We start from the raw sequence: 26,085 nt of genomic DNA on the forward strand, positions 1-26,085 counted from the left end.
AGTCTCCGCACCTTGTTATTGGTTGTAAGCAGATGCTTGTGTAACCCACGCACAAGTTCGGTCTCATTGTCCATAAATACGCAAATACAGTTAATGGAGGCGGATCTAAATGTAGCGTCTCAATCCGGGGGATTTACGTGGTAAGTAATTACGTCGTGTTGTAAAGCTCGCGAGGCTTTCTGATTAACCGTGCAAAATCGGCTCTCACTGAGTCCATAAAAAAAACTAAGGTAGAAAAAAAAAGGAGAAGAAGATCCAGACGGTTTTCATTAAGAAGAAAGAAGACGTCGAGGAAGGGGCAACTGGTTTCTCTTTCTGCTGATAAACAAAGCCGACGTGTGAAGGTTACAAGCAAGACATAAACCTCAAAGAATATCTGGCAGCGAAGCGCACAAGAGCAACCCGGAGCTCTGAGATCTGGTAAGGACTCCTGATAAACAGAAGCCATTAGCCGTTGTTGCGGCGCTAGTTAGCATCATGCTAATCAGGAAGCTAGCTCCTGTTAGGTTAGGACATTGGCTAACGCCAGTGTAAAAATGATCAAACACGTGGCTGGAGCCACAAAGCGCACCGCAGCTGTGTTTAGGAGTGTTTTCTTGAGCACACTGTCCCACTGTTGTTTCTTTTTTTTCGTTTTGTTTTTTGTCTTTTTTTGCTCGTGGTGCAGGCTGGCCAAAACCACAGCATCTGACTGTACCAGAGGGCAAACAGTGCTATCAGATGGGTACACACAGTGAGCTGATTGCATCTGCTCATCTTTGTCGGAATTAAAACGTAAAACCAACCTTTGCCCAATGTGTTTTTGGTGATGTGTAAACTTACAGTGCCACTTGAAAACGTTTTTATAATATTTGCAAGTATATTACAAACAAAAGAACTCAGCTGCCACTCTAATGCCTTATTAGTTACACATTTCTGCACAATTTGCAGTCTTCAAATTGAATTTCTGTAACTTATAACATCTTAAGTGATGCATTTTTGGACAAGTTCACTGGTTCTCTGGTGTAGTGTTGATTCTGATGGATTTGGGATCATTTCTTACTTCTCTGAAGTGTCTCAGGCTGAGAAGAACTTGTTGGAGAACAGGGGTAAAAGTCAAAAACACCTGCTTGTTCTGGCATAAAATACCAATTTTTACAGCATGTGCTGTGCTGACCAAACAGGAAATAAAATAAATACACTTTTAATCTCATGCTTTTTTGGCACAAAACATAAACACTTTATTATCTGCTTTATTTTATATATATATATATATATATATATATATATATATATGTATGTATGTATGTATATGTTTTTTGTTTTTTTACAGCTGTGTGATTTGTTTTTTGGCAGTCCTTAAATCTAAAATGTCTTGTGTCATTACTCAAAACATCTAGAGATGTTTTTCAGTGATTTGTTTATTTCTCAGGATCTCGTAGGAAGGTTGCACAGTCCTGTGTTGTCCTGTTTTTGAGGATATATGCTTAAAATGATCATTATTACCCATACGAAAAAAAATCATTTTAGCTTCTACATTTGACTGCATTTGAATTTACTGGTGAATAAAGTGGCTGCTGAGTCAAGAAGTTCATTTTAATAATGTAGTGAAAAGAGAATATAACTAATGAGTGGGATTATACACTATGTGAAAGCATTATAATCTAGATTACATTTACAGCTGCATCTTATAACAACAAGACCCTTGATTTTTTTTATTTATTTTTATTTTACACCAGCTGGCAGTTGTAATTCTCCACAGTGGACATATAAAGTTAGACGACAATTATATTAGCCGTTAGTGCTTGTTTAAGTGGCCAGACATAACAACGTCCTATAAACAATTGTGTTGTGCCTATTTATGGCCCAGATGCAGATTGCGCTCTGATTCATATTGTTAGTTGTAAATAGAGGTGTCCATTTTTCCAAAAAACAACTTAGACACCCCTCTAACTTTTTAAATACATTCAAATTAGGAGTACACACAAACATTATTACTAACTTTTATTGACTTTAATTAGTGTCATGGAAATTTTTTTTACTTCTTGTCATTATTTTTTAGAATGGTATTTTCCATCCTCAGTTTCTAAAGGTTCCTCTCCCCAAACAATACTGACAGGCTCCATATCTACCTTTAATTCTTTCAAGCTTACCTGCTGTGGGGTTTTTGAGTCTCTGGCAGGTGTGCTGCAGAAGCTGACTGCGCCAAATAGCAGGTAGTCAGATGACGTTGCACACTTGCTCCTCTGCGATACCCCTGCAGCCTGATTTATTGGTGGCAAACTGGAAGATAAGTCCACAGTTCTGTTGTCTTTGCAGAGCTAGATGGAAGTCAATATATCATTTTCTTTGTGTTGTTTGCATCTTTATTGTATTGCCCTTTAATCATGTAAACGCTGAGTTTAAATGGGCTATGGCAGCACAAAGGTTTCCTATATTTAAACAGTTTTTAAACCCTTGAACAAGATAATGGTTGTTCTCATGTCACAAGGTATGTTGTTGTCATCAAAAAGAACAAATGCTACGCTTTCTGTTTCACAAGGGGCAAAGTAATTCTTGAATGTCTTTTAGGTCTCTTAAGGTGGTGTATTGATAACTTATGAAACTGTTTTAGGTGCTCCTTTGTTCCCTTAATATGTCACAATAGCCAGGTTTACTGGTCGTGTGTTGTTCCATCAGTTTTTATTGTGTATGTGTAAGCGCCTTCTGTAATTTGAAACATATGGCACTTTTGAAAAATATTTCAAGCCAGGACTTGCTGTCATTTTTGAGTAGACTGAGGCGGCAAGGGGGTTGAAGCCAACCCTCCCCTGATGCACCTGTGTGCTGCGAAGCGAGGTAGTAACAGAGGTAAAACGATGACGTGTAAAAAGGTAAGCCGCTTTGTGGCTCCATAATGTGATTAAGTAATGACATATGGTTTCTGCGATCATCTAGTTGTGGAATTAAACAACCGCAAACAGATGTATTTCCAAGGGAAGAGTGATGAATGACGCACATCAACTTTGTGTTTAATTTTTAAAAACTCAGTTAACCACAGAGAGGATAGCTAAACTGAGTTTAATGCGTTGCGCTCCACATCAACCCAGCGGAGTCCTGCTCCATGCCACCTTTGGTTCCCACAATGCTCACTTCATTTCTGAAAGCTCACGTCTGTGCGGGATTTGGCTGGCTCCTTCGGTGATTTTATGAACCGCCTGAGGCAGCATAAAGATGGGCTGGTCCTTGCAGCCATTTCGTAGAATTGTTTTTTAAAGTTCCCGTTACTGGCTTCATCCTTTTTCTTTACTTGCTTTCCCGTGCAGGGTTGCAGAGAGCCAGTGCTCATCTCCAGCTTCACTGGGCAAGAAGGCATGGCACACCCTGGATAGAGCACCAGTCTGTCACAATTATTGGCTTCATTTTTCTGTCTAAACACCTGTGATCATACACAGGCATTCATGCATCAAATCGGTCTTCCTCTCGGTTTCATTCAGGTAGATGCTTCACGGTGACAAGAGTCATGGCTCAGTTTTTGCTATTTGTGCAACACGAGAGTATTCAAAGTTTTGCTATATGCTAGATTGCTATATGACAGTGCTAACCGATGACATCAGCTGGATGTATTGCTTTTTGTATGTTAAAGCACATTGAACAGCTAGACTTGGATATGTCATAATGTGTAAGCTCGACATTATTAATTCTTGATAGTAACCTGAGGCACACTCTATGATATGTAGATATGGACTGTACAGTTTCTTCTTGCAGCAGACTCTCATATGTCACAAAAACCCAAAAAGCAATCAGTCCAGAAATGATTGAATAGCAGGAACTGGTCTTAAAGCTGTATTTGATTCAGACTCAAGAGGGTGAGGAGGAAAAAGAGAAGGCGTTGGTTGCTGCAGTAGTCTTACACTGCTTGATATTTGTCATAGTTTTTTTTTTTTCCTTTGGCCGTGAGAGTGCTAAAACTCAGAAATTTGGTACTTTTTCTTTCATGGCAAAAGATTTAGTCTGTGATGATTGAAAGCTGCACAGTATGAACCTTGTTTTACAGCGATGTGCATCTTTAGCACTTTGTGAAAAATGTTCGCTTTCACTTCTGATTGCAGCCAAACGGCCATGAGTGTCGGATGTTATTTGGGTATGACAAAGGGAAAAACTTTCTTTTGGAGACAGCAAAATCCAAAACTCTCTTAACAAATGTTCTTTTTTTTTACCTGGTTTAAGTGATATGGCTGAACACTTGGACTCTGCACCAAAGAATAGTAATAGGTAAGCAGGACAATTCTCACAGCATTGTAATTCATCCATTTTAAAAGCGTAGTCTATCTTAATTGTCTGGAATATAGATTCTCAAATAAGCAACCGCTAATATATTTTGCATACCTATCCGCTTTACCAGTTCTGACATAGTATGTGCTAACAGATGAAGCTCTTTCTTCCAAGCACATGGTTTGTTCATGCAACATCAGTGGCCAGCTGCCTTGAAGTTCCCTGTCCACATATGAGAAATTCTGTTTCTCTATAAGTCTTCTAGTAAACCCTTGTAGATGGTGGCTATTGTCTATATTCTTCTGTGTAAACCATAAATTCCCTATAAGATTCTTGTTGCCAAAATGAAAGGTAAAAAGACCTTCAGGGTATTCTTTCAGATATGACACAGATTTTCAGTTGTCAAATTAATGGAAAGTGGTGCATTCCTGAGTGGGATTTCAGCTTGCATTAAACGAAATCAGTTACAAGCCCACTGCAGGAAAGATTTAGCTAGATATGATAGATTTTTTTTCAAAAATGCTACAATCATGCCTCTAGGCATTCATTAACTCTAAATGTTTGATAGTTACAAGTTTTTCTATGAAATTAATCACTTTATGCCAGAAATTCTACACAATTTCCTTATTTTGTACATTGGGATAAGCTTGCATGTGAATCAGCCCTGGCTTTTTCATTTGCTCCTAGCTTGAATGCATAAAGCAGTGCTGTGCACGGATCACGTGGAAGTCCAGGTCCTCGAGGTTCATGCAGTTTGCCATCACAGTTCTTCCTTGTCTCCTTGAGACAAGAAGCAAAATCTGTGTGCTGGACAGCTGGAGTCCTTGGAAGTACTGTGTCTCCTGCAGGCACTGGTGATGGAAAGTATGCTGCTGAATGACTGACGGAAACTCAAATGCTGCTCCCTCTGTCATATCTTTAGTGATTTGATAGTGTGGGCAGAGCAGTTTGCAATATAGCCTGTCAGAAATCAAGAAACATACATAAGCATAGCTATGTATGAAGGCATTTATTCTAAGAGCCCTTTGTCTTTGTGGCTGAAATGCTATGATCTGCTCTACTCTGACTTTTTAATTGAGGACTGTAGCATGTTTACCAGATTAATCATGATATTGCTTGGTTTTTACCTGATCTTTCTGTGCGTTGCTTACATATCAGTGAGGTAACAAAAGGCAATATACACTTGCTGTCCATTTTATTAAGTACACTTGTTCAATTACTTATTAAGACAAACGACTAATCAGCCAATCATATGGCCACAACTTATTGTCTTTAGACATGTACTTGTGGTGAAGACGACTTACTGAAGTTCAAACCAGGCATCAGAATGGGAAAGAAAAGGAATTTAAGTGATTTTAAAGTGGAGTGGAGTTTGTCCGTGCCAAAAGGGCTGATCTAAGTATATCAGAAACTGCTGATCTGCTGAGATTGTTTTTATTTACACGCAGCAATCCCTAAGGTTTAAAGAGAATGGTCCAATAAAATATAAAATATCCAGTAAGCACCATTTGTGTAGGGGAAAAAAAACCTTGTTAATGTCAGAGGAGAATGGGTAGACTGGTTTGAGATGACAGAAAGGCAACAGTAGCTCATATTACCACTCATTACAAACAAAAGGTGTGCAGAATACCATTTCTGAACACACAACACGTCCAACCTTGGGCTACAGCAGCAGAAAACCACATTGGTTGCCACTCCTGCCAGCTGAGAATAGGAAACTGAGGCTTCAGCTCACACAGGCTCTCCAAAACTGGAGAATAAGAAACTGGAAAAACATTGCCTGTTTTGAGTCTTGATTCACTGATTTTCAGTGGACTCCACAGTCACCAGATCTCAGTCCCATTGAGCACTTTTGGGATGTGGTGGATCAAGAGATTCACATTGTGGATGTGCAGCTAAAAAATCTGCAGCAACTGCGTAATTCTAATGTGTCATTATAGACCAAAATCTCTGAGGAATGTTTTTAACACCTTATTGAATCTATGCCACAAAGAATTAAAGCAGTTCTGAAGGCAAAAGGGGGTCCAACCTGGCATGTTGTACCTAATGAAGTGGCCAGTGAGTGTAATTTTAAAGTGGAAACTAGAACCTTAGCACCAGTGACCAAATGTTTTAGCATATTGCCCTCTAGTCAAAATGTGTCTTTTGGGTAGGAGTCTGCCTGCAATGTAACCGAAGGGAATGGGGCCTGTTCTTTTGTGCTTGTGCCGCTGCAGGTGTGTTCAGCAGTCATGCGCTTGTCCTTTCAAGCAAACTGAATACTTGAGGGCTTTTTTTAGTGAGCCAGTCATGCCTACTTGCAAACTCTTTTTCTCCATTTATTTCTTTTTTAAATGAAAACCTTTCCATATGAACTGACAAATATTTATGATTATATCCTTGCATTAAACAGGGGATATTTTCCCTGACGTGCAGACACTAGTGTCTCTTTTCTCTATGGGCCATTTTATCCTTGATTTGCAATGGTGCCCAAGGAAGGTGTGTTTATTGAAAAAACAAAACAAAACAGCAAGGCTATGGTGCAAGAGGGTCTTTAACAGAGCTCTGTGGTGGACCTGCAATGCTGATCTGTAAGAACGTTTTGCTGGTGATTTCTCCACACCCTACTCCAAGCTACAGTTTACAATTCTTCCATCCAGGTAGTTAAATGGTGCAGTAAAAAAAAAAATTATTAATTAAAGCCAACCTCAGTTTATGATGTTTCCCTACACTGCTGGTGCCCTGTCCTGGTTCTGAAGGTCCACCATCCTTCATGATTTAGTTGTTTTCCTGCTCTTCAGCATGTCTTCAAGTTCTGCAGAAGCCTGTCAATCACTCATTCAATCAAATCAAGTGTGTCAAAGCAGAGAAACATCTACATTTCAGATGTTTCTCTGCTTGAAAGAGAAACATCTTTGCTGCGAAGAGAAACATTTAGATGTCTTGATCACGTGATTTGAATGCATGAGTGATTAACTGGTTTTGGCAGAACTTGGAGACTGGGGCGGCTGTGGCTCAGTGGTTAGATCAGTTGTCCTCCAATGAATGAGTTGGATGTTCAATTCCTGGCAGGAGTCACACATCGAAGGGCAAAACACTGAACCCCTCACTGCTTCTGTGTGCCCCATCAGTGTACGAATAGAGTTTAAAGCACAGATTAGTTTTCATAGAATGATTCATTCAGATTAGCTTTGTAGAGATTCAGTGCTGTATGAATGTGTGTGTGGATGGGGAAATGAGGGCACAGATTGTGTTGTAAAGCACTTTGAGTAGCCTGACTAGATAGAAAGGTCCTCTATAAGTACAGTCCATTTACTTACTGAAGAACAGAGAAACAACTAAAACATGTAGGATAGTAGCCCTCGAGGACCAGGTTGCCAGGTTGATGTGTTGTAATGAATGGAGTATAACTAGTTATTTGGTTGGCAGCAGACTTCAAGGTACAAAGTAAGATTTTTTTTATGCTTGTTAGGGAAAGTTGACATTAATGCAATAGAATAATGCATTGAAATACACCAAAATAGACAAAGACATTGAAAAAAACAAATGCTTAGATTTGAGTTTCCTTGTCAGTGCTACCTGTGTTTAAAGTGTGTCCTTTTAAGTGGGATTCAAACTAAGATGATGAGACTTTGCAATATATTCTCAATTATTTAGATTGTGGTTATCCTAAATTCCTGAAACTGTAAACTTGAAATCTAAAGCAGCCCTAGTGTGTGACAGTTTGGCTTGTTTTTGGACATTTAGAAGACTCCTAATAAGATTGTGGGTACTGACAGTCCCAGCTACTCATAGTGAAGAGCTGGCACTGGTAACTGAGAGGCCAAGAAGAGGAAAAATCACTGTGAAAATCATTACTAATTCAACTTTGGCATTCCTATATGACAAACCAGCTGCTTGCATTTTAATTGTCTTGCCTATAGGGTTGGGCAGTATCCAGTTTTTGATTTTTTTTTCTAAGCCTCCCTCAAATTATACTCCTGTTCACAGTATTACCATAAGATTAGACTGGTTTGTCAAGTTGTCTCAATATCTCCTGTAATTTTAAGGTTTGTAGGGTTTCTTAGAGCACTATTATGAACTGTTGAGATTGTAATAATGTACAAGGACTTTTTTATGAATTCAGGTAGTGTCATTTACAAGAGCTCTGTCATCAGACACTGCTAGGCTATTTTATCCATCCATTTTCTTTATTGACTTGATTCTGTTCAGGATCAGAGGGAGCTGGTGCCTATCTCCAGTGGTTGATTGGCAAAAGGCAGGGTACACCTGGGATAGGCCGGCAGTCCATCATAGGATCACAGGATAACATGAAGACAAACAAACTGTCATACACTGGGGCTGCTTTAGAATCGTGGCGTTCATGTTATGTGGCTGTGTGAGGAGACTGGCGTACCTGAGGAAAAGCCACACTGGCGTGGGAAGAACATTCAGATCCCACTTTACTGTCCACAAGTCACATGACCTATTAGAACATGTCTTGATTGCAGCAAATTTGAAAAACGTCCTTCAGTGTGAAGACTTTCATGGATTTGCTACAGTCTTAGTATTTTCTACATCCCCAAGATGCTGTTCTGCACCCTCACCATAATCGATGCACTTACCCTGGCACAACTCTCTTGGCCGGTGACAGTTCAGGAAGCAGTGGCAGACTAGAAGATCATGCCTTTCTAGCACATCGACATTGCTACAGGAATCACATCTGCGCTAGGTTGTTTCCATGACCTTGGCACGATTACAGTTGTAACCTAAGTATAAGACCACCGTGGCCAGTCTGCTTCAAATTCTCTGCAACCAATCCACGCTGTTGCCATAAATACACTACGACCACGCTCTTTCTCACTCCACCCAGGACTTTGATATGCTGCCACTAAAATGACAAACCATCACGAACTCCCTATAGAAGCTTTGCGCATGTTAAAAACCATCGACCTTCAGTACAAATTCTGGCAGAGTGAAAGAAGCCTAACTGTGCCGCTGTGCAGTTCTATCATGTTAATAAAGTGAGCCGGTTGAGCTTATTTTAGAAAGGAAGCAATGTGTCCAGCACTTGTTGTAGAGATAGGGTGCAGAAATATGGAGAGCAGGGAGATGTGAAGAGTTTGGTTTGGAGCATTAAAAAATGTTAGATGCCTGCATGCTTGACAACTATTTTTGCATGACAAATATTGGCTTGTTTCCATCATATCGCTTTACAAAAAAGGGACCTGTGACAATTGGTGGATCATATTGGCTTTTCGAAAGGGTTTTTCATTTTCCAGTGGATCATTTTAATCCTTTGGGATTTTAAAATTACCTGTCATGGGGTAGGTGTAGGGATAAATCTAGAAAATGGTGTTTTTTCAAGGCCTTTTTTTATGTCCCTGTTTGAAGGTAAAAGGTAAAGTTTTGATTAAACTGCAGTTTTCCTGCATCCCAAAATTGAACATTAGAAAGGGGGGCTTCAGAACACAATGGCATGCTGCTAATCTGCCTTTTGGCATATTTATAATTGACAAAACAAGGCAAAGTTGGCTTCATGTAGCAGCCTTTTTTTATATATATAACATGCAACTGTTGTATAAAAGTGATCTGGCCTCCCTTCCAGAAAGAAGCATTGAGGGCTTCCAACTCTGATTCTGCTTTCACCAGATGTGGGAGGAGACATGCAGTCTAATATCTAGGCCGCTGAGCTTTTTTGGCATGCAATTAGGAGTGCAGTTGTTGAATGGGTAGTGAGGCCTAGGAGGGGATTCATTGCAGAGGGCTTTCCACTCAATCTCAGGCGCAGGTCTGCAGTGTCTGAGGGGGGAGGGGCAGCCTTGATATGCCGCAGCAGCAAACAGAGGGTCTAAGGAGCGTGACCGAGCCTGGGAGCTGAAGCTGTCTGCCTCTATCATGCACTGCCATAAACATACTAACAGACCAACTGTCTCCCCTTCTCTTGGCATTGGGAATTGAAGCCAGTGGAAGCTGCCATGCTGTATTTTTGAAACCAGCATCTGCGGACTATGGATGGGTGTTCCTACCTACTCCCTCCACACACAGTCATGGTGTTACATGACCTTTCTTTTAAACATCAAAATGATGAATTATAGCTGAAAGTGTTAGAAAAAATTATAGAAAGAGCCGTGAAGCAGAACTCGTCTGTGTTAATGTGAAGCAATAAATGTGAGACAAACCTCTCCCCATATCGTTTACAAAACATGAAAAGTTATCCCACTTTTGCAATCCTCTTTGTGGGTAACTTTAAACTAAATGCAAAGTTATTGTACTTGATCATCGATCTTCTCTCAGTAAAAAATCTGTTGTTTATTCCTCCAGCTGAGTGGTCGCACAGAGCATATATATCATCACTTCATCAGATTATTGAACTGCAAAGCTGGCTTACCTTTTCACATTAACAGTGTCAGCTCGGTTACTACCTTGTTTCACAGTACAAGGACTGCCACCGCCTCGAACCGTTCAGAAATCACACAGAGGCAGCCAGAAGGCACTTAAGTCCCAGCTTGAGGTGTTTTGTGAAAGTGCCTCAAGACAGCCTAAACACTTTAAGTCTGATTGCTTTCTATTATACCATTTGGGATCATTTGTAGTCTAGCGTGTACCGTATTTTCCGCACTATAGGGCGCACTGGATTATAAGACGCACTGTCAATGACTGGTCCATTTTTGAACTTTTGTCATATGTAAGACGCACTGGACTATAAGGCGCGTTGTGCACCTCCCAATTTTGGTAACTTTGCGCGGACAGCGCACCTTGCACTCCATTCAAAATGGATGATTTTGGTGCTCTAGCGGAGCTGGTTCGCCTCTATCAGCCTTTATATGATCCCTCTATGAGAGATCACAAAGGTAATCAAACGGTTCAAAACTCACGGAAGGATACTGCACCAATGTAAGCGCCAAGTATAAACGCCTCCACCGCTCGCTCAGGTTGGCGCACCATGTGCGGATCCCTGTCTGACGATACCTGAGCCTTAATGCTGCAAGCAGTGCAGCTTTGTAGTTTACCAAAGTCGTACTAAAACATCACGACTTCTTACATATATAAGGCACTCCGGATTATAAGGCGCACGATTGTTTTTTTTTTTGAGAAAATTGAAGGCTTTTAAGTGCGCCTTATAATCCGGAAAATACGGTTCTTTATGCTTTTATACTTCTATGTCCATTTCTAGCCAATAAAATTTCAGCATGAGTTTGGTAATGAAGCGTTTATTATTTTGCATGTGCTTATACAGCATGTTGCCTCAGAGCAAATCTGTTAGAACTTGTTCATATTCACATTTCTTGATTCTTACATGTTCAGCAGATTAACATCTACTAACAGAGGTACTGTATTTCAAGCTTGAGTTACCCTTATTACATTGACTAGTCCAGTGATAAACTGGGAAGAGCATTGTTGTTGGTAGAGAATATTGCAACATTTGTTATTCCGACCATGCCAATGTTCGTAGAGCATTACCATTCTTAGACTACTTTATTCAAATTGGCAAAACTGTTTACTATACGCTAACTTTACTTAAGCTTGTTTTAAACAGGTTTTGCCTGTATTTTAGTTTCAGTTATTCTGTCTACATGGTGACGACAATAAGATAGCAATCTGTTCTGACTAAGCTAGATGGGGAAGAGTCAGTACTAGTCTTTGGTGTTTTACTGGGATTAAAGGTCTACTCCCTTAGGTTGAAAGGATATAATACTTTATATGAACTTTCTTTATGTTGGCCCTGTTTGATTTGCCAGAAGCTTATAATCATAACCTTTGAAGATTTCAGTCAGGAGGTACCTTTTTGCCATTTCATTGTGCTTTTTGTAATGACCGAAGCAGCATGGAGGAATTAAAGTCATTCCTCTGCAGTCACGCCTCTGAGTTGGCAAGGAAGATACAGTAGAAACTAAGCCAAGTTGCAGAGACTCTCCACTCTACTTGATGGTGCACTTGTCATTTGTGGAATCTTTAGCTTCTTTTATGTAAGCACATATCACAGCCAGCCTGACTGGTGTTTTGTAAGCGACCCAAGGTACCTTGAAGAAGGGCTTATCTTCTATTATGAAACTGTTTTGTGAAAAGACCTTTTGATAGCCAGCTGTGGGACGTTAGTGTATTAGTGGAGCACATCAAAATTTACATGGTTTGATTACAAATCATTTCAAATTGATGCTTAAGATAATGTAACGAAAGTAGCAATATGTTTTTGATTTTCCTGTACATAAAAAGAGATGGAAGCCTCAACATTGAGGTTTACATTGAGGTTTACAGAAAATCATCTCACTTAGATCTGTACCGTCTGTTTGACTCTTACCACCCACTTGAACACAAACTTTATCTTTAGAAGTCTACACCATTTTAGCCGAACATGTCCTTACAAGGACTGAAGGGAAGAAACAACAGAAACGCATAAAAAAGCTCCCCAAACGTGGATATCCTAGCTGGGCTTTTGTCAAGTTAGCAAGGAAATCCAGAAAACAAACCACAGAACAGGGAGGAAAAGAAAAATAAATGCAAAAACATTGACCTCCCATATGTTGCTGTAGGAGGCAGCACAGCGGAGCAGTGGTCGAGAAGGTCGCAGGTTCACCTCCTGGCCTGGGGATGAGTGGAGTTTGCATGTTCTCCCTGTGCATTCATGGGTTTCCCTTGGTACTCTTGGTACTCTGGTTTCCCCTCACAGCCCAAGAACGTGCATGTTAGGTTAATTGGTAACTCTAAAGTGTCCCTAGCTGTGAGTTAAGGTGTGAATGGTTGGTTGTCTCTATGTGGCCCTGCGATAGACTTACAATCTGCCTATGGTGTACCCCGCCTCTCGCACAGTGACTGCTGGAGATAGGCACCAGCTCCCCATGACCCGGAAAGTTTAAAAAAAAAAAAGGGATGGATGGGTTGATGTTGCTGGTGTATCTGAGAAATTCAGTAGGATTTTCCTCAAAGACAACATCCTAGTGCATTTCAAACTTTACATGACACTCAGACAGAGGCTTGACTGTCCAAAGAACAAAACACCCAAACACCAACTGAGAGGTGTGGTGTATGCAGTTCAATGCAGCAAGGAATGTTGAGACCTCCGTATTGGAGAGATTAAATAGCCTCTCCTCAGCCATATAGCTCAACACTGAAAGCCACCTCTTCAGGGCAAGACTAAGCTGTGTACCTTCATCCCAAGGATGAGGGACACTCTTCTGAAGACCAAAATATTCATGTTTTAGACAGAGAAGACAAAGGTGGTTTGAGAGGGGGGTGAAGGAAGCCATTTTGTCAACTGAGATAAATTACTAACCCTCCCGAAGCCCTCAAAAGAGAGAGAGAGAGAGGTAGAGAAGCTGTTGTGAGTTCAGGTCAATTTGACCTGAAGGCCATGATGCATTAAACTTAATACGCATTCATTTTCCCTCTAATTCACACCTTCATACATGTGACAAAAGCATCTCCTGTGAGCCATCAAACAAAGACCCTAACTACTCTCCAGTAGGAGAAAAGTGAGATTTGTCTTCATGTGCCTTTAACTGGTCTGGCCTTTCTTGATTGGCTTATGACGTTTTTATGCATTATCTTCATGGTAGACTTTAATAGTCATACTTTTGTATTGTGAAAACAATAGAATTGATTTTTGTTTTGTGTAGAACTACAGTAACAGAATGTCTTTTTCCTTTTTACAGATGACCAGATTTGACGTCTTCAGGATTTTGATGGCATAACACATTTTTACCATCAGGTACAGAAATTTCTTCTTATTTGTTTTTTTTTTAAATTCTGTTGGTGTTGGGTGTGAATATCCTTTTACTTTACTTAAAAAAAGTGAAGTAGAAGTGCTTTATTGGGGTTTAAGGATTGTTACTCTCACGGTATGCAGCTGGGCGGTAGTGGCTCAGGAGGTAGGGGTTTGTCCTGTAATCAGAGGGTTGCTGGTTCAAGCCCCCGCTCCGGCTGTCTCAGCCGTTGTGTCCTTGGGCAAGACACTTCACCCGCCTTGCCTACTGGTGGTGGTCAGAGGGCTCGGTGGCGCCGGTGTGATGGCAGCCTCACCTCTGTCAGCCCGCCCCAGGGCAGCTGTGGCTACATTGTAGCTTACCACCATCAGTGTGTGAATGTGTGGATGAATGGGTGAATGATTGTAGTGTAAAGCGCTTTGGGGTCCTTGGACTAGATAAAGCGCTATATAAGTGCAAGCCATTTACCATTTACCATCTATAAGGATCTACATGTTTGCTTTTGCACCACCAGGGTGAGCTGTGATTGTGTAACATTTGTCTGATGGTTCATGCAGTCACGTCCCTAATGCACGTGACATTCAACAACAATGGAGAGTTCCATAGTTAGAGCTGTCTGTTATGGATCTTTGGTTTTCTTTTTAAAGCAGTTACAAACATTTAAAGGAAGAATATCTATAATCAGACCAAAAAAATCTACAGGGTTTTAAAATGCATGGCTTCACACAGTCTGCTGCAGAGGGACCTGCAGGACCCACAGACTTGTTCAGATAATAAAATTTGCCTTGTGGTCCAGCTGATATAAAACAAAAACAATCAACTGCCTTTAGAGCGCATCTACCTTAGGTCTTTGTGGTGTGGAGCAAGCTTCTTTGGATTATCGCAATTTTGTATGATTGAGCAAAAGACAACTATTGTTGAAAAAAATTGTAAAAGACCCTAAATAGAGGTTTAAATCAATATCACCAATTAAAAGAGAAAAATGTGAAGCAGGTCTGCTACTGCTGAAGATTAAATGTAGGGTTTTGTTTTTGTTTGTTTTTTTGAGGTACTGAAATTGGCTCTGCTGGGGTCTGCCCGGGCCCTGGTGAAGTGTTAAGAAGACAATAAAACTACATTATCTAAATGAAGTACAAGTAGTAACAAGGTTTCTGGCATGTCTCAGGTTCCTGCCTGGTGCCCTCCTGTCCATCATTCTCCTGGGGGCTCCTGTGCAAGGCTTCCCTTTGCTTGATGAACGAGTGTCCTTTCTGACAACAGGTTGCTTTCTTGATGTCTGAATCAAACTGTACTCTGGGCCTGGCTACCCCCTAATGTGCCTCCATGTCTCTGACTGTTTTCACTCAAAAGTAATAGATCCCAGTGTCTTGCTCTTGACAAGGTTTGACAAATAGCTGCTCATGGAGGTTTTTCCAATGTGCCCTTAGTCAAGTCCTGAGAACATAATTTATCCGACCAACTATGTGTACAAATGCTATGCTAAATGCACTTAGCTGTATGCAATACGCAGTGTATTCTACCAGCAGTCTTGGTGATGTCACTTCACAGGAACTATAAGCATGGTACATTGATAACTACATCTTCGTCTGTCTACAAAGCCAGATCTTGTTAAACAAGTCAGTTTTGTCATCAGTCTTTAGCCTAAGACAAGGTGTTTATTTCTGGTCCTCAAGTGCTACTGACTTGCATATTTTAAATGTTCCTCTGCTGGTCGTTGTACTCAATTTCTTTGACATAGGTCTACGGAGAGTATGTTAGACATATTTGAATATATGAAAAAGCCTAATTGGGGCTCAGAACTTTGTTCAGGCCATTAGGTTTGTTACAAAGTAACTCATCAGTTGTTGACATAAGATGGTTTGTTTTGGTATGAGAACTTTTCACTGTGATATTTTCATATTCTGGCAAACAATGACTGTTAATAAATTGGCAATATTAGTCATTTCCTTAACTAGAAAAACATCTAAAACAAAGTAGAAAAGGTTTAAACGTTAGTATATTTTGTCAAGCAATTTAAGATAAATTGTGGCTTATATAATCTATAAAGTATAATTAATAATTTATATCCATTTGTGTGCAGGTTCCGTATGAGATGTAGCTCTGATCATTCTGGCTAGTGCTTGTATGTCCAATAAGAGGTAAGTATTTTCTCCTTTTTTGGGTAAATACTAGTTGCCATTTCATTCTAGTAATACTGTTCTTTTTGCTTTTATAGGATTGGATGCAACAAGCACTGATTTTCAGTCCTGGTAGAGAATGGCTCATGGGTGGGATCCATACTTCCAGAGCCTTCCACCACTGTCATCAGATAATGGGACTCTGAGGACGACACCGGAGTCAGATGGAACCCTGTCCCAACATACAGAGAACTTTGTTGGACATCATGGTTTCTCGGATACACCGGCTTCAGAAGAAGTTCCTGTATCACATCCGAACTTTAACGCAAACTACTACACAAATCCCCGTACTGAAGATTCAAGATCGGACTGTGTTTACGAACGGTACTGTCAAACACAGTGGCAAGCTGATGGAGAGCAACTGGAAAAGGATTACATGCAAAGATGTGGAAATAACAATTTCCCTGATTTTGCCACAGATGTGTTACCAACAACAGACTCTTTTCATTCATCTTTTACACCAGTTTTACAAGGACTTAAACAAAACTGTGAAGTGTCATCCACACCGTGTCTCGAGGATTACTCGTCCGTAAGCAGCTGCTCGGATGCAGACGATGGGGAAGAAAGACCTTCATGTAAGTTCGTTGGAAGTGACACATTTCCAAAGCAAAAAACTGAGATTGGTTCAAAAGACAGCTCAACAGAATTCTTCTTCAATGACACTGGAAATCATGATTTTCAGTCTGGTAGCCTGTGTCCTAATGTGTCAGAAACAAATGTATTTTCAATCAAAACGTATGCAGGACACAATTCGTCTTCTACCTCTTGTATGATGACAGCTACAGGGAGCGAGGCTGTACATAATGGGAATGACTGTGATAGTTTTCAAGATCAGGAACATAAAGAGGATGTGGAAAGCAATCTTAAAGACTGTACATATCCAGACTTCTTAATGACTGGAAACTTGACTGGAGTTGGAATTGATCAGTACCCAGTGGACAAGGAGGAGGAGGAGGATCAGATCAAATCACCTGCTTCGGCTTTGTTTGACAATAAGCAGAATTACGCTGATAACAAACTCTTAAAGCAACTGAAGAATGAAAGCAAGGGGTTTACAAATGCAGACTCAACAGTCGAAATTCATACCAAAAAACGTCCAAGAGAAAAATCAACTTCATCGAACAATGAAATTTCTGATGAGCAGAAAACCCTAAATTCCACTAAAATTAGGAAAATCAATGGTCAGGAGAAAGAAATTATGACTAAAGCGTCTCAACCGTCTTATCCTCTGGCTCTTAGGGAGTTAAGTTCTAAAGATATTGATCATGAACTGAGTGAATGCAGTTTGAGTAGGAGCAGTCATGACATTGAATCCAGCTTGCAGTTATCCAAACAGCAGTCCTGTGAAAGTAGTTCTAAAATCCTTGCTGAGATGGATGATGCTCATTTGACTGATGCTAGTGTTGCAAACCTTTCAGAAACCTGCTTGCACCCAAATCAAGCCAACACAGACATGCATAATCAAAAAGAAATAAAGAAAGGTGAAGAAATTACAAGTGTAGTAAGTAGAGCAAAAGATTTTTCTCCAGATCTGGATTGGTTTGGTCCAGACGACTCAAATTCCCAAAGAGCTGGATTTATAAGTGCAGAAAAGACTCATTTTTCCCAAGATCAAGACTGTGTTAGTCCCATTGTCACTAAAGACAGAATTTGTGACAATACCGATAATGTAAATGATCGAGATGCTGCCATTCATGCAGGTTCTACTTCAGAGGCAAACTGCTCGAGCATGCATGTTCCTTCTAGCATAGAAATGAAAATAAGCCCCACAGAGAAGATGGCCCCAAATTGTCCTGCCCTTAATGATACTAGTGACAGTCTTACAAATGACAGTAATGAGAAGAATAAAAGTGTTTCAAGCAATCCTGAATCCAGCTCAAAGCTAAATGCTTCTGGCACAAACACTGATGCCTGCCAGGAAATGGAAAGTCCACCTGAGATGAAAACTCTGAACTTTTCTCCAAATCACAGTGGTGATCATAGTGTCACCAGTAACAGCCTATCTACAAATATTAAAGACATTGTTAGTGATCCAGAATCCTCCTTGCAGCCAGACCGCTCAAACCCAGACTTGCATCAATGCCTTTCAAAGGAATGGAAAGGTCCCACTAAAAGAACCAGTATTACCTCCCACACAGTTCCAGAATGTAATACCCAAGCTCTGACAACTGATGACAGAAAGCAAAGTGTGCTAGAAAGAGTAGAATCCCGCTTACAGCTAAATGACCCAAATGCAAACATGAAACCATGCTGGGAAAAAGAATGGACACATTCAGGAGAGAATACAAATTCAGCCACTTTGCCCATTCAACAGAAATCACTACATGGAAATTTTAAAGCACAAGAGTCAATAAGTCCTAGTGCAGAAATTTCTGATAATGCAAGAGAGTCATTTGAAAATATGGACTTCCAAACACAGGACCAGTCAGAGCCTGGCTTGTTGTACGGCGAGCCTCTGTCAGGAGAAGACTCTTCATGCAATACCGGCGAAACAAATCTTGTCTCAAGTCAGCATGAAGAAACTGATATGAAAAGTCGCAAAAACAACATCTTGGACAAGTTGAAGAAACCAGCACCTCAAATGAGCTCTGTACAAATGAGAAGATTGCTGCACCCTGTTGTAATATTAAGGACCTCAGAGTCAACAAGCGAAAACAGCAGCTCCCACTGCTGCGCTGATTGCCAACACACATCCCAGAGTGTTGATGAGCTGATCGAGCACCACTGTTGTATCCATCCAATGTCCAGTTTTCAATATTGCAGAACTTGCGATATTTATCTGATGAAAAACAGAGAAAACAAGCATTTTTGTGGTGCAGTCAAAAGCCTCCCACTCTCCATTGCAGAGAAGAAAATGAGATGTTACGACCGCTACGAGTGCAATAAGTGCAAACTCGTATTTTCAAAAATACGCCATTTTGTCAAGCACATGCGAACTCACACTGGCATAACACCATATAGGTGTAGTGGATGTGGCGTGTATTTTTCACAGACTTGTTCCCTGCGGATGCACAAACTGACTCCCGGCAGATGCAAGGGGTTGAAACAGCCAGATAAAAAATCGGATGCTGTAATTAGCAAAGCTGAAACATTACCACAAAAAGATGTGGCGCAGAACATTTCATATGAAAGTATGAAGAAGTGTTACGTCAAGCTCGTTGACATCGCCAATAAAAATATATGTCATGTGTGTGGTAAAATGTTTGCTACTGCACAGAAAACCAAAAAGCACTACTTTAATGCACACAAGAGAAATAGGCCGGTTGTTTCATCAAAGCAGTTCACCACAAGTGTCAGCAAAGAGAACCCTCAAGTGGAGAGTGAGATAAGCGAAAAATATAAATGTCCTCTTTGTCCACGGCTTTTCAAGTACTCCTACAACAGAGCTCGGCATTTGCGTGACTGTATCAGAAATGAGATAAGTTGTGGCAAGAAGAAAATTGGTGACAAATACGCGTGTCCATTGTGCCCAACTACCTTCACGGCAACATTTACCAGATATAGACACATTAAAACAAGCTGCCTGCGAGATTGCCTTAACCGGCTTGCAGTAGAGAGGAGGAATAGTAGGCATAGGACCAAACCACAGTCAAACGAAGACGTGCAAAAAATACAAATGAAAGAAACTGAGCCTGAAACTCAAGCACTCCCAGTTTTAACAGAGTCCAAGACTGTCCGATTGTACAAATGCAATCACTGCCCGGCAGTTTTTCGGAATCCCTCTGGAAAGCATAAACATATGAAAAAGCATGAGCTATTTAAACTCACTGGGAAAGTGTGCAACTATAAACATTTCGTTTTGTCTGCGTCTAAACCAGAGACTCTGAATAACAAAGAGACTGAAGAGGGCGACAGTCCATCAGAAACTGTTGAAGATCGTGATTTGAACTGTCGCTTTTGTGGAAAAAATTTCAACCTTCTGGTGTCACTAAAGAGACATGAGAAAAATCACAGAGGTGAAAGACCATACCGCTGTCTCGAATGTAGGAGGGGATTCAAGAGACACACCCATTTGATGGCTCATAAAATCATTCACCAGAAGAGGAACCAGTGCACAGTCTGCGAAAAGAATTTCCTAACTATTGGAGAACTGCTTCAGCACAGGACAACACACCTCAAAAGGGGAAAGCTTCAGTGTCCAGACTGTCCATCACAGTTTAATTATCCTGCTCATCTGCTAAGACATGTAAAGACCCACAAAAAGAAAGACCTGAAACCGCATCAACCCGAAGAGGAAACGCCAGTAAAGCAACAGCAGCCGTTGGAAACGGCTAAAGAGGAGAATGCACCAAAGCAGCTGCAATGTTCCTTATGCAAAGAAGTATTTGATGATCCCAACATACTGAGAAAACACTGTCTTACACACATTTCAGATTCTTCATCAAACCAGTGTCCATTTTGCAAAAAACATTATCCTGATCGCCGCAATTTGCTGCGCCATATGAACAGACATACTGGAGACAAACCGTTTTCCTGCACCAGCTGTGGAAAGCAGTTTTACAGATCCATATACCTCAAATTTCACACTCAGAAGTGTTTGTCTCCTCAAAGTGATCACCTTGACAAAGCAAATTCAAGTAACCATTATCAGTGTCCTAAATGTCCCAGGCAGTTTTGTCGAAAAGACCGTTATCGAATGCATCTTGATGGCCACAGGGCAAAACGTCTGTTTCCGTGTGAAATATGTGGTGCGTTCTATGGAAAACCTAAATTAGGTGTTCATCAATCAGCCTGTGAAGCGACCGCAAAGCACTCTGCTGACAACAGATTCACTGCTGGGAATTCCAAACAAACTTCCACAAAAACGAGCCAGAACACTGAAAAGACACCATCAGAAATGAACCAGAGCATTGATAAAACGCCTTCAGAAATGAACCAGAACATCCAAAAGACACCTTCAAAAATGAGCCTGAACATCCATAAACCACCACCACGTGCATCCACCTTACTCCCGTTTAAATGTCCTTACTGCACACAAAGGTTCAGGTATGCATCCTATTTCTTGAGACATCTTGTTTCACATACTGGCGTGCAACCCTATGCATGCATGCGCTGTGGCCAAAGATTCAGAAGTCAGACGCTGCGTTTTAAGCATGAAGAATCTTGTGATAGCGTTCAGGTTCCAGATCAGTCAAAACCCAAAAGTGACGGTGAAACAAAAATGGACACTTTTAGAGAGGCAATACAGAAGCCCCCACCAGAGCATGAACCTGAGTACAAGTGTAAGTTCTGCACCAAGGCCTTTATGAAACCACAAAGCCTGAGGCATCACATTTTAAAACACAACGAGGTGAAGCCTTATCGCTGTAAAGCCTGTGACAGCTGCTTTTCAAGATACGATCACCTGAAAGTGCACCAGTCTCACTGCAACGGTAAAAAGACGCGACTGGAGGTCAGAATTCCCAAAATAAGTCTTGATGATGTTGGCAGAGGGTGGCAAACAAAGTTTAACCTCAATCCTCTTAATAAGGAGGAGACATTTGATTGTAAAGTCTGCTTGAAAAGCTTCTCAACACAGTCCAAACTTTCCCGACACATTACCATGTTCCATTCCATAAAACCATTCAAGTGCACACGCTGCGGTGCCGCTTTCTCTCACGAAAAGACTTTAAAATCGCACCGGAAGTGGAAAAAGTGCAGAAAGCCAGCCAGCGCAACAAATGCTACACTGTCAGAAGAAAGTAACCAACCAATAGAAACCAAGCCAAAACCACCTAATGAGACCAGAAATCGTATCCTACTGAAGATCCAGCCTTTTATTCATAAGAAATTCAAGTTTATATGTAGTTACTGCCCCCGCTCTTTTAAACACAGCGGTCAATTAAATGCGCATATTCGTTTACACACGGGAGAGAAGCCATATTCCTGTGAGTACTGCGAAGAGAAATTTATAAGGAAGGACTATTTGGTCCGTCATTACTTCAAGTGCAGGAAGAAGCCTCGGCACAACAAAGTTCTTTGTGACAGATGTGGAGGCTTTATCCCAGTGAGCGAGCTTGAAGAACACAAACAAGGTTGCTCTGAGAGACCACATCTCTGCGAATGCTGTGGAGAGAAATTTATAAGAAAGGATCACTTGGCGCGTCATTCGTTAAAGTGCAACAAGAAACCTCAGAGTAGCGACGTTCTCTGTGACTGGTGTGGAGGATTTTTCCAAGAAGACAAGCTCGAAGATCACAAAAAGGGTTGCGCTTCAAAATCAGGCTCATCACCAGTCTCCAAAAGCCAGCAGTCAGACACTCAAAGCCCACCAAAAGGCTTTTCTTGTGCATATTGCAGTTCTCGATTTTTGCTGTTCTCGCAGCTTCAAGAGCACTTCTTAAGCACACACAAGGTGGAAACAATGAATCCACCAGAGTCCACTGCTCCCCTGCAGCAGCTTCTGTCTGACATACCAAACATCAAAGAAGAACCTATGGATGAGAGTTGTGAAGAAATGCTTGGTGATGGTGCTAATGCAATCTCTAAACCAGATACAGCTCCTAAAAGTGACACCCCTCCACAGTATGTTTGCCCACAGTGTAATATGTGGTTTACCAATAAAGCTGGACTAACTGGTCATCAGCGTGTGCATGCCACAGAAACGCCGCATAATTGTAAAACATGCAGCAGAGGCTTCTGGAGTAGAACCCAACTCCGAAATCACCAAAGGAAATGTCGATCTAATACAACCCAAGAGCTGGAGGGTCCTCTGAAAGCAAAAATTGATCTTGCACTTTGTGACTCTGAGTTTGTGTTCAAAGACTCTGAAACAGCAACCGACACTGAGGTTTTGCAAGCCGATATCCCCTCCAAAGAAGATTCAGAGAACGAGTCATCCAAAAGTTCCCTTGAAATTCAGATGGAGAGCAGCTCAAGTGCGGAAAAGAAAACTGTGCAGTATCAATGTTCAGAGTGTGATAAAAGCTTTACCGATGGCCTGTTGCTTATAAGTCACCTCGAAGACCACGGGAGGGAGGAACAAGAGAAGAAGCAAAATATATGTTCAATGTGTGGAAAGATGTGCTCTAGTCAAGGAAATCTAGAAAAACACATGAGGATTCATGTCATTAATCAAAAGTTCTCTTGTGCACACTGCTCCAAAGTGTTTCCCACCATGTCCGATCTTGAAAAACACAAAACAAGTCACGATCCCAACAAGCCCTTTTTTTGCAAACTCTGCCAACAACGCTTCTGGACGAGGCCAGAGCTGTGCGACCACTACAGAAGAGAACACGCAGACGATGTGTTCTACTGTCAGTTCTGCAGCAAAGTCTATCCCGTCAAGAAATCGCTGGCTTACCATTATAAAAAATGGCACGCAAAAGAGTGGAAGGATGTTCGGAGTGCAGGGCTGGAACGGGGTACCAGTGAACAGCTGTCGGGCAGTCATGTGAGCACTACTGGTGAAAGCGACGAGGACGAAAATGAGGACAGCGACAGCGACTCTGACTCTGCGCCATATTTCCCGTGCCACGTGTGCGGGAAGACTTTCCCAACGTCGGAAAGCCTTGAGGACCACCAGCTGTGTCACCTGGGCGAAAAGCCACACGAATGTGCCGAATGTGGCAAATGTTTCTTCCACGCATCGCAGCTGCAGCAGCACCGGCGAATGCACAAGTCTGAATTTCAGTGTCAAACTTGTGGCAGGGGGTTCGTTTCTCTCTTTGCACTGCGAACCCACAAGCATACTCACGGCAAGAGTCGCCAGTACCGTTGCTCCAAGTGTCACCTCTTTTTCACTGGACCCACGCAGCTTGCAGAGCACATGTCCACCCACCGCGAAGAGAGCTTCCCATGCGATATATGCAATAAGGTGTTTCAGTCCAAGAGCAGTAGAGCTGAGCATCGGAAGAGCCATTCTGTGTCAGGTGACGACCCTTCTCTTCCAGATTCAAGAGGAGAGTGTGAGCAGTCGGAAACCCTCATAGGGTACAGCTCAGAGTTCAGGTATCGCTGCGGTATTTGTAGGGAGCGCTTCCGAGACCCAGAGGAGCTTTCAGAACATGGCTGCATGGAAGCCAAAGAGCGACCCTATTCCTGCACAAGCTGCAATCAACACTTTCTTCACGCATCTCATCTGAAGAAGCACATGAACACCCATCGGCCATCATGGTCTGACAGAGAGTATCCGTGCAATCAGTGCAACAGTAGTTTTTCCTCCTCCCAACACTTCCTCAGGCATCTCGAGAACCACGCCAATGCCCTGACAGAAATCATAAGCGAAGGGAAACCATCCGAGGGGCTCATATGTCCAGTTTGTCACCTGTGTTTTGCCAGTGCCACTGAACTGATCCACCATTTCCCCACGCACCCCGATACTGCACCCGATGGGGAAAAACGTCAACTTGGCCCCTCTGGAAGTGAGCTCGAGAAACAGGAGCTGCTTCATCCAACATCAGCATCTGAGTATGAGTGCACAAAGTGCGGCGGGACCTTTTTGGGGGGTGACGCTTTCCATCGTCACAGGTGTTCCCAACAACAGCAGGCAACAATGGAGACCAAATACCCAACGGTTACAAGTCCAACTCGGCAAGCACCGGGGGAGGAAGAGGAGGTTGATGTTACTGGAGAGGACTTGTACACCTGTAACGAGTGCTCAATGCAGTTCTCCTCCAAAAGCGCCCTCTTGGAGCATCAGAACACGCACCACTCGAATGGGAAGCAGTTCATTTGTGATCACTGTGGAAAAACCTTCGCCAAGAGGTCGTACCTCAGAAAGCACAGGAATAGACATTTCCTGAAAGAGCTCCCCAACAGCGCAGCTGAACTGGTCGAGAAGAAGTTCAAATGTGTCCAGTGTTCTGAAAGGTTTAGCACGGCCCAAGATCTGTCTGCCCACATGAGGCTGCACGCGGAGGAGCAGGCGGGAGAATTTCGTTGTGACATGTGCTACAAGTCGTTCAGCAAGCGGTCTCTTCTGAGGCAGCACCAAGAGAGCCATGTCGGCGAGGTCGTATATGAATGCACGGAATGTGACAAGGCCTTTGCGTTTCCTCACCTCCTGGAGGAACATCAACAGACTCATGCAAGATCCTCCAAATAGTACCAATATGTTTACCTTGCATACCCTTTGATAACTAAGGTATTTTGAACTGTCTTCATGCCTTTCACCAGTACCTCCACTTGTACTTCAAATTTTGGTCCTCCTTTTTTTTTTTTGCCCTTGTTGCATATTTAAAAAGCGCTTGGCTAACATGGTTATGACGGAGCATTCTGACATGACTTTAGTTGTGAACATTTTTAGTTTTATCGTAGGGATTTGTGTACAGTAAATTAGCCACATAGTTTCTTGACAGTGTTTGTAAATCTGTGTTCAGAAATATGTTTAAAAAAAAAGAATGAGAAAGAATGTTCATGTTATTGACTCAGATTTCCGAGGTTCAACATATTTTGAAATACTACTGGTCAGTTTTGGTGACGATATGTAAAGCGTAGACTACCCTGGTCATTTTAATCCTTTGAAATTTTCTATGATTGAACTCTTCCTGTACTATATATAATTTTGTAATTTTCAGTTCGTTTCTTGTGTTGGTTTCTTTTTATTTGTAATAATGTGAGTAGCATCTTGTACAAACATGAAAATGCTTGAATGGAAGTGTTATTTTCACCACCAGAGGACTTTTACTTTTTCCTGTTTATTCTTTCGTTCTTTTTCTTTTTTTTAACAAAAGTAAGTTGATGCATTTAGGGAGTAAAATCAACTTTGAATCTGTTTGTGGTTTCTTTCCTTGTTTTTGTATTATTATTATTATTGCCTTCTGAGTTTCTTTTTAGCATGTACTATTTCTCAAAAGTTGTGATATAGACAACTAAAAATGACATATTTTCAGAAATAAAACAAACTGACAAATGATTAGTATAATTATATTTTTTTTAAAAAGAGAAAAGCTGTTTCTATGCAGCAAGAACCAAAAACACATGACAAATGAAGCTTTAAATACATATTTTGGGATATATTTTCAAAAACCAGCTGGAACACAAAATGTATAACTTTCCTAAAATATATTTAGAAATGCTTTTAACTAATGGTA

The 26,085-nt window shown here is 41.3% G+C and overlaps 1 protein-coding gene across 2 annotated transcripts; it reads left to right on the plus strand.

Moving 5' to 3' along the window:
• On the plus strand, positions 1 to 25,907 carry znf1035 (zinc finger protein 1035). 2 transcript variants are annotated; one of them, XM_017433254.3, is made up of 5 exons: positions 1 to 140; positions 231 to 420; positions 13,845 to 13,900; positions 15,976 to 16,033; positions 16,111 to 25,907. In XM_017433254.3, the coding sequence occupies exon 5, from the start codon at positions 16,152 to 16,154 to the stop codon at positions 25,095 to 25,097; it is 8,946 nt and encodes a 2,981-aa protein (XP_017288743.1). In that variant the 5' UTR covers positions 1 to 140; positions 231 to 420; positions 13,845 to 13,900; positions 15,976 to 16,033; positions 16,111 to 16,151; the 3' UTR covers positions 25,098 to 25,907. The 2 variants fall into 2 exon arrangements, with proteins under 2 accessions (XP_017288743.1, XP_037836354.1); XM_037980426.1 differs by lacking the exon at positions 231 to 420.
• Positions 25,908 to 26,085: the final 178 nt, after the last annotated feature.

The sequence above is a fragment of the Kryptolebias marmoratus genome, linkage group LG16 (assembly GCF_001649575.2).
Source record: "Kryptolebias marmoratus isolate JLee-2015 linkage group LG16, ASM164957v2, whole genome shotgun sequence".
NCBI lineage: Eukaryota > Metazoa > Chordata > Actinopteri > Cyprinodontiformes > Rivulidae > Kryptolebias > Kryptolebias marmoratus.

Excerpts from the sequence above, each read along its gene's own strand:
- znf1035 (XM_017433254.3), top strand. The coding sequence starts at position 16,152 with ATGGCTCATGGGTGGGATCCATACTTCCAGAGCCTTCCACCACTGTCA.